We start from the raw sequence: 9,331 nt of genomic DNA, 5'->3' as shown, positions 1-9,331 counted from the left end.
AATAGATTGGCTGGCTAGTTTGTTTGTTTGTTTGTCACTCTGCTCTGAATGAAAATGAATGAATGTATGAAAATTGGTTGTGAGGTTGCAGTTTGCACAAAAACATTTTGTCCTCTCAGGTCTCAGGGTCTGTGATGTGATTTGATGATAGTTCGTTTGTTTGATTCTTCTGTCTGCAACACTCACATCCCTACTCAGGATACCATACAAATGCAATGCAACACCAAACCATCATTCATTCTCACCAAGTCAGGATGCATGCTTCAAACACTTAACTTGATTATCCACTCCACCCAAACGAGGGTCTAAGTCTAGCTAGCCACCACATCATCCAATCAAGGTTAATTCTAGCTAGCTTCAGGTTTGCTTGGCTCAACAACGCCAACACACCACAAACACAAACCAGATGAACGTTCCCAGCGACACCGACGCACTACCGACTTACTTGTTCATTCTACCAGCCACCCATACAGCTAGAGTTCCAGGTGCCATCTACTCCTACATAGATAGTACATAGATAGATAAGATAGGTATGTTTCATACAGGCACACGGTTCAACCTCCGCTGACAGACATCATCATCCATCAAGACCAAGAGCAGCATCACATCAGCAGAAGAACATGGAGCTCCTCACTTTCTCATGCAGCCGAGGCAGCTCCGGCACCGGCGCGCTCCCCGCCGACGTGTGCCCCCCTCCCTGGCTCGACGATGTGTCCGACATGTCATCAAACTTCATGAACGTGCCCACCTGCGCCGCCGCCAGATGCGCGTACGCTATCGGAGCAGCTGCCAAAACAAAACACACACAACATACATAAGCAACTAAGCGCACACAAAACAAAACAGCAGCTGAGCATGGATCGAGCGAGTCTTCAAACATACCTACTGATATCGCTGTCGTGCTCCTCTGGTACCTGAAACAAAGAAACACCGGCACGTTCAGACACAATTTGTCACGAGAATAACCGAAGCCTAGACTAGTAGTAACATCATATATATAGGCTGTCCACGTACACGTAGGAGAGCGAGTGCACAAACTCCTGGAGCTCATCCCCACTGAAGCCGATCTCATCATGCAGAACATGGTAATGAGTTGGCCTCGATGTGCCCTGCCACACAAAAAACCCTAATTAGCCCCCACCTGAATGCACCCTACCTACTGCTACATTGTGCTAGTAAGCAAAAACAGAGCAGAGAGCAGAGTTAACTACTTACAATCATCCCAGCATGCGCGCACATGTAGAAGTCAAAGTTCTTGGGATGGCAGACTTGTTTATCCACCACAGTGCCTACACAATATGACATGGACACTTGCTGTTACAATCTATCATTTCACACAAGAAAACTGCATGCAAACCCATGTATAAAAAGTAGTGGACTTCGGAAAAGACGTTTGCTTACCAGGAGGAACATTTTCTGGCGAGTTTGCCTGGAAAAACCTGGTGTGATGGTTTTTCTGAGCAACAATGACTGTGAACTTGGGCTCCCACTTGTCGTCAAGGCACTTGCATGCCTGCATTGGTTGGTTGGTTGGTTAAAAGTAGATCAAATATGAGTGACACTGTCCAGCTCCAGCACGGGATAATTACTTGTTCGTAGGTTACATGTATTGTTGTAACAAGCACTAGTTGGGATCAAATAGATACACTACCTCAATGATCTGCTCAAGCTCGATGTTTATGACCTGAGTAAACTGGCTTTCGCTAACTCCATCCCTGAAAGTAGCATCAGTTATATCCTTTTTCAGCAGAGCAACATTTGAGGAACTACAAAAATTTACCTGAAAATGATGACTTGGTCTGGCTTCCGCTTCCCAGAGCTAGTGTAGAAGTCAATAAGAGATTCCCTGGAAATCCATTCCATTCCATTAGGAAAGTGTACAACAAAACACAGCATACATACTACAAGGACATCCACGCACAGTTTGGACAATGAAGTGGACTCAAGATTGACACGTACCGAATGAGGCCATCATCTTCAGTTCCCCTTGGTTTAAACAGGGAAGCCATCATCTCCTGCTTGGGTGACTGAGTGTGCACTGTTGCTCTGTATTTAGAGATGAGAGGCCACTCACGAGAACTCACCACCTAAACAAAACCCAAAACCCATAGTTAGTTACAAGCAGTCAGAACAAGCAACACTTACTCCCTCCGTCCCATAATGTAAGACGTTTTTTGACACACGTCTTACATTATGGGACAGAGGGAGTAGAAGATAAGTAATATCCAGCACCAACAGTCATAACAACTGGCGCCAGTCACATTCCAATAGCTTATGTGGAATGCTTTGCAGCTTCCAATCAGTGTTCTAGAACACGATATGCAATCCTAGGATGGATGGATGGATGGACGGATAGTGTACTAGTACTGTTCAAGGACTAATGTGGGCTCAACTTACTGGCCAATATGTGTGCTTGTTCATATTCGAAACTGATAGATGACATTTGTTATCTAAGAAAATGTAAAATTGATCAATGACAAGTACGTTTATGAAAATGTATCTAAACTGTGATTACTCATAGTTCATTTTCCATCTCCCAATTTATAGGGTTATATTTCATCTATGTGGTATATACAACAATGAACAGTGCTTGAAGGAAACTGTGAACTGATTTGTTGACAGTTAATAAAATAAAGTTAATCAGCAGGTTAAATTGATTACATGAGATTATCACATGGCCATAAAGAACAGTTACATCATCAACCAGATAAGGATAAGAAAAATAGGTACATCATGCATTCATGGTTGAGGGGCCTAGTTTGTCAGGGCAAAGCTAACCATGTAGTGTACTATACCTACCACGCAAGATAGCATAAAGAAACCTTGCGGAATTTTGAACAGATAGCAAAGCAAAGACAATTTGGGATCCTATCTTCATGCTGAAGAGCTAAGACGTCATCTACTGATGAAACCTGAGTTACTTTTCAGAGAGATAAAAATCTGTATCCCTCTTACCGCAGCAATAGAAGGCCTGTCGGACTGCCCAGGTTGACCATGTGAGACATCCATTCCCAGGATGATAGTGGGCACCTTCCCCACAATGGGTATTGCACGGGCTGCTTCAATTTGAAGCAATGTGTTGAGCCCACCAAGCTTAGCATTTATCTTGAGCAGCAGATTACTCAAGTACTGATCATTGACTCTTTGCGGAGCTAGACACTGGGTGACTATGCCGAAATCAGCAAGACACTTTTTCTTCCAAGGACCTGCAGCAGATTCAAGCAAATATGTATTATGTATGGTTCTCCAACAGTCGATCATGTTTATGGGGAAGGGTAACTTCGATCATGTTTATGGGGAAGGGTAACACAACCAAAAAGAAGATGAACCAACCATAAACTTCGCAATTCTTCCTCTCAGGGAGGAGGCACAAGAGGAACAAGGGTGCTCCAGGTAGCTTGGCCTTTATCTGGGCAAACATCTCCTCCACTCTTCGTGCCACCGGAGCTCGTCTCAGTGACGGGCTCTCTTCAATTACAGTGTGAGGGTCCTCATATTCCTACAAACAAATGAAGTTCAGCAGCAGAACAGAAGAAAAACTAAGAGAATATGTTGTAGAGAAGTGGGAACATACGAGTCCCATTCCAGTCGCGACCCTTTTAAGGTCTTGGACAAGACCACGAAGATCACAGCGTGCAGAGAAATTGACGACGGACCACCTCTTGACAGAGCTGGTCCTAATCAGCTTCTGAAACAAAAAAAGAATCAACAAACAGAAGGAACATTGATAGAAAGACATATTAGAAAGAGAGAAAAAAGTCGACCTTCCTCGCAATATTCCAGCGCCCGTTGCGGGTGAAGAACTCTTCACCGTTACCAGCTTTCAGCTACACGATGGAACGCTTGATTAGATACATTTTTCGGAAGAACATCGAGCTTTCATTTGGAAGATACAAAGCTTGGAGAACTATCAGTGACTAACCTTGGGAGCAGGCAGGACCCTCCCTTCAATCTGAGTGAAATTTTGCGCGATGGAAATGCCACATGCCTTCAGCATGGGGTCAGCGTCATAGTTGCTACGCTTAAGTGCCTTGCATATAAAATAAGAAGATAGCATGAACCATGAGTCAATTGCCATACAAACAGCAAGGTATATATGGTTCCAGCAAGCAAGCTAGAATCTAGATGATGATAACTCACATCATTAAGGGTTGACATTCTCTCATGAGGCTTCTGCCTCGACTTCTCGACAAGCGAAGTCCTCTGCATAGTTGACAGAGCCTTCGTGTATCTTTGCAGAGGAACGAGCGTGCAAAGCTGGTCGCACAAAAAGTTCACGTCAGGACTTGAGAAGAAATTTCAGAAGGGTGTAAAACAGCAAGTCTGTGAAACGAACCTCCACGGGGAAATATGTCGGACGCTTTGGCCTCCCAGCATTGATACAGGGAAGATTGCCAGAATAGCGCAGTTCTATTCCTCTGTTCTTCACAAAGTAATCATAGACAGTGATCTCAACAGTTTCGGTGCTGTCACCATTCCTCCGCCTCAAAGGGAACCTAGTTAAACATGCCAATCACAAAACAATGAATAAATAGCAGCAAAATGCACAAGATAGAACTAGCTAGAAACAACAGGACACCTTTCCGAGGGATACTATGAATTACTGCAGTGATCTGATGATTATTGTGATTACAAAAGTAATGCTCTGTATGATGAAGAAGATTTACTCTCTAGCTAGCTCTAAACAGAGTTGTATACATTTTATCCTTCACTACGAGATCTTGTATATATCAAAAGATAATACTTGTGTCCATACTTAGCAGTAACTTTGTAAATACTCCCTCCGTTCCCAAATACTTGTATTCATACTTAGCACAATATATGATGATGAAGGTTTACTCTGTAGCTAGCTCCAAAGTCCAAACAGAGGTATATTTTCGATCCTTCACCAGGAGGCCTTGTATAAATCAAAACTACATTTTCTGCACATAATTACAGGCACTAACTCTGTAAACAGGAATTGATAATGCTGCTGATACTGTGGCCACAACAGATATTGTATATATGATGGAGAAAATTGACTCCCTAGCTGATAAGTAAAATGAATAAAGCAGTAAGGGGAACTCTCACATCTGTTCGTTGCAATTTCTCTCGCTCAACCCAACAATCTTGAACTCTGAATTTGCAGGAGTGGTTTTTATCCTCAAGTTCTTGAGAGCACGCTTAGCCTGTTAGGGAAGCAGGCAAATTAGATATGGTTGCACGACTGTTTGCGCAATATCATCAAGAACATCAGAGATGCAACTTACCTTCTGCCAATCAATTTTGTCAGGGTGGTCAACTTTCTGGTTAGCGAGAAGAAAGTCGATGACAGGACCAGGTTTAACTATCATGGTAGTTGAAACATCTGCAAGTTAAAAGAATTTTGCCATGCAAATGTTAGATCGGATGTAGCCATCGCAGCATTAACGGTGGAGTTTATACAAGAACACTTTGGTGAGATGCATACCAATGTTTAGGGAGAGTCCACTCTGTGCACCACGGAAGCTTGAGTGGAATCCCCGGCACCCCATGACACCACCGCCCAGGTCAACAAAATTGCTAGGGTTGTTGTGGAAAAACGACTGACGGACTAGAAGGCAGCCCCTGTGGATCATCAGAAAACATAAACCAGAGTCATGAGGCAGCTCATAAACGCTTGCGGAGGCATAGGAGTAGATGAGATACATACTGTTTTGCGGAGTGCTGCCTGAGTATGATGTCAAGCACTCGAAGTGCCTCGAGGGAGTGCTCTGATTCCTGGCCTCTGATGGCGTGCCCAATTGCAGCCATTGGAATTGTTGCCGCAAAGTTGAGCTCCACCTTGAAGGTCTTGGCCTGGTAGGGTCTCCTCACCCTCTTCTGGTCACCACCTCCAGGACTACCGTTGTTACCTCCAGGACTCCCGGCAGCAGTCCTACAACCAAGCGAAACAGAGTTATACCAAACACTGAGCAACATAGGAACAGACAGTATGCAGGCAGGTGAAGAAGGAGCAGAACTCACTTGCCACTACCGATGTCTTCCAATACCACGATGAACTCATTGTTGATCTGCGGAAGAGCCCCGATAGTAAAGAGGCTCTTTTCACCATCGTATGCAAAGTCCTTGTTGGCGAGCTCAGAATGGTAGGTGTGCTGCAGCTTATCAAGGACCTTTCTGCCGATGCCCTTGCTATCGACTGGCGTATCATCCTCATACTTGAGATTAACCTACGCATCATCAAAGGATTAACACAGCTACCAAGTCGGCATGGGGACATATAAATAGATAAGCTTGTACTACTTGTGAATCCTACTAAGTAGTAGTGAAACTACTAGCTAGGAAAGAAAGCAAGTATGCTTCTTACATAGTAGTGGTTGAAGAACTCCTCTGAAGGCTTGACAGAGACTTTGTAGTGGTTGGCAAGCAGCTGGATGGGCTGGCCCTTCTTTCCCAATCCATTGGGAGGCCTGGCCATTATGTGCCTCCTAGGCTTTGCTGGCTTGCTTGGAGGTGGAGGTGGCGGTGGCGGTTCACTCTCACCGGCAGCAGCAGCAGCAGCATCTTCTGCGATGATGGGCACCACGTTGGGAGGCAGAGGAGGTGGTGGTGGCAACTCATCAGCAGCAGGCTCTCCATCATGCGGGTCCATCCTAAGCAAGATCAAAAGAACAGCAATGATTAGTAAGTAGTAGTAGTGCCAAGACAGGAAGCAGAATTGATTCCAGGATGACCAAACAAACGTCGCAAAAGAAATGGTCCAGCTATGAAGATCATTTACTCTCTAGCTGCTGTATACATGTTATCATTCACTAGGAGATCTTGTATATTAATGAAAGGAAGGTGTGCTACATACTTAGGAGCAGAGTTATACTTTGTTTGTATATAGGAGGAATCAATGATGATACTGATACTGTGATCACAAAAGTGATGCTGTGTATGATGAATAAGATTTACTTGTAGCTAGCTCCAAACAGGGGTATATTCCCTACCCTTACAACAACAACAACAACAACAACAACAAAGCCTTTAGTCCCAAACAAGTTGGGGTAGGCTAGAGGAGAAATTGTATGGTACTAGAAATCAAAACTATACTTTCTGCGCATAATATAATTACAGGCGGTAACTTTGTAAACAGGAATGAACAATGATGCTGGCACTGTGGTCACAAAAGAACATATTCCTGAATCCTATGATTTGTCAACCCCAAAAAATGCATCGCCAGACCCAGACAGGCACTGAGAGGTGTGATGCCCAACTGGTCACATCACAGTTCCTTGCTTCTATAGTAGTATTTTGCTAGGAAAAGATGGAAGGTATGTAGAGAGAGCACAAAGATTCATGGATAGGGAACAGAGAAAAGTAGAGCAGATTACATTGAAATTGAATCATTTAACCTCTCCCATGGATATGCACAGAGAACATTTTGTTTGCAAGAAGAAGCCTAGCCAAAAACCCCAAAACTAAAGAAGCTCATCCATAAAAGAAAACCCCCAAGACCTTGAAAAAAAGAAGAGAAAATTGGTGTGCATATTTTACAAGCAGTATAATACTCCCACTGTAAGCGAAACAGAGGTTTCTGAATGAATCCTATGACATGCGAGGCCCCAAAAAATGCATCGTCAGAGGGAGAGAGAGAGAGACAGACAGGTGCGTCCTCACTTGGTATGTAGAGTAGGTGTGATGCCCCCTCCCCTCTGCTTGTCACATCACATCACGGACTAGACTGACTAGGCAGAGCATTTTCTTTTGAAATGATAAGAATAAGAAAAGGGGATATGTGTGCATACTGCAGAGAGAGAGAGAGAGCAGAAAGATTGATGGAGAAAAGGAGAGGAAGGTTGATGAAAGGGCCTTTTGATTGATTGAAGCCAAGAAGAAGAAAAAAGAAAGAAGAAGCAGTGAAAGCAAATAGAGCATGCATTTTGTTTTGTTTTGTTTTGTTTTGTTTTGTTTTGTTTTGTTTGCAAGAAGAATACTAGACAGAGAGACAAAAACAAAACAAATGTCTCCCTATCCCTTGAGAAAGAGTAACCCCTCCCTAATGCTGAAGCCAAAAGTCAAGCAAGAAACACAGAAAAAGGTGAAGAAAGAAAACCCCAAAGCTGAAGTGAAGAAGCATCCATCTCTATAAAAGAAAGAAAGAAAGAAAGAAAGAAAGAAAGAAAGAAAGAAAGAAAGAAAGAAGGAAGGAAAGAAGGAAGGAAAGAAAGGGAGAAGCAAATCTGGTACTTGTATATTAGAAAAAGAAGAAGAAGAAAGAATAGATTGGTGGAGGCAAGGAAGGAAGGAAGGAAGGAAGAACCCTAAAAAACCGACCCTATCCGTGCCTGCCTGCCGAGGGGATGAATCTGGCGCGGGAGAGAGGAGGGAAAACCCTAGCTAGGATTGCATTGCATTGCAGCCGCGGGCGGATGAAGGAAGGAATGAATGGGGATTTACTTATTGATTTATGACAAGGAAGGAAGGAAGGAAAAGGAAACAAGATTCAACCCTAGCAAGGAAGGAAGGAAGGATGGATGGATGGAGGGAGTGATTACCTAGCGCCGATGCGAGTTCCGTCGCGGCGGTCTTCTCCGGTGGGGGTGGGGGTGGGGGTGTGGGTGTGGGTGCGGTCTTCACTCCCCCTCCCTCACTCTGCTCTTGGGCTCTGTTCGTGATGACGAGAGGTACTACTAGTTATGGAGGAGGAGCTTTTCTTTTCTTTTCTCTTCTCTTCTCTTCTTGGGTGGTGTGGTGTGGTGTACTCCTCTACTGACTAGTGGGGTACACAAAACAATGTGGACGGACGGACGGCTAGGATGAGTCCGTTGGTTCGGTTGGCATGAGACGCCGTCCGCCGCGACTGCTGGCCGGATGACTCGCTCCTCCCTCTTGCTGTCCACTCAACCCCCCAACTGTCCTCCTCCCTCCACCTCACCTCCATGCAGTTGCAGTTGCAGATGCAGAGGCACACTCCACACGCTACGACGGCCGCGTGTCCGGCCAGCACAACACCTCCCCTCCCTCCGCGCGTGTCCCTTCCATTCCATAACAATCACTACAACTACTCCCTAGTACGTATATTCATACATTCCTTTTTAGAGCATCATCATTTGCATTCTCAAGCCTTTTCTTTCTCACCATACTCCTTTTTACAAGCCTCTTCCTTCCTTCTATTTTCTTGTCTTGCTTTCTACTCCCTACTTACTATTCATTCCATTCCTTCATGTTGCATTCTAACTACACTCTTCGCTCTAATTCCATTTCCTACTACTTTTTGGCTTCTAATAGCAAATCACATCTTGACATTTCTTCTCTTCAACAAATTAACACACCTTACTTAATTAACCGGACCACGTCTCAATGCTTCATGCCTACATACAAAAAC

The 9,331-nt window shown here is 44.2% G+C and overlaps 1 protein-coding gene across 2 annotated transcripts; it reads right to left on the bottom strand.

Moving 5' to 3' along the window:
* Positions 1-216: 216 nt before the first annotated feature.
* Positions 217-8,626, bottom strand: LOC119295461 (protein argonaute 4B-like). 2 transcript variants are annotated; one of them, XM_037573888.1, is made up of 22 exons: positions 8,502-8,626; positions 6,329-6,614; positions 5,986-6,191; positions 5,672-5,896; positions 5,450-5,586; positions 5,250-5,347; positions 5,071-5,168; positions 4,337-4,496; positions 4,141-4,257; positions 3,923-4,030; positions 3,765-3,827; positions 3,575-3,688; positions 3,334-3,499; positions 2,956-3,206; positions 1,960-2,087; positions 1,781-1,846; positions 1,652-1,715; positions 1,402-1,513; positions 1,216-1,289; positions 1,015-1,109; positions 883-914; positions 608-786 (listed from the first exon to the last, which is right to left on the bottom strand). In XM_037573888.1, the coding sequence occupies exons 2-22, from the start codon at positions 6,611-6,613 to the stop codon at positions 608-610; spliced, it is 2,778 nt and encodes a 925-aa protein (XP_037429785.1). In that variant the 5' UTR covers position 6,614; positions 8,502-8,626. The 2 variants fall into 2 exon arrangements, with proteins under 2 accessions (XP_037429779.1, XP_037429785.1); XM_037573882.1 differs by lacking the exon at positions 8,502-8,626 and having other exon boundaries at positions 217-786.
* Positions 8,627-9,331: the final 705 nt, after the last annotated feature.

This window comes from Triticum dicoccoides, chromosome 1A (genome assembly GCF_002162155.2).
Source record: "Triticum dicoccoides isolate Atlit2015 ecotype Zavitan chromosome 1A, WEW_v2.0, whole genome shotgun sequence".
Classification (NCBI taxonomy): domain Eukaryota; kingdom Viridiplantae; phylum Streptophyta; class Magnoliopsida; order Poales; family Poaceae; genus Triticum; species Triticum dicoccoides.
This window is presented reverse-complemented; position numbering and strand designations above follow the sequence as displayed.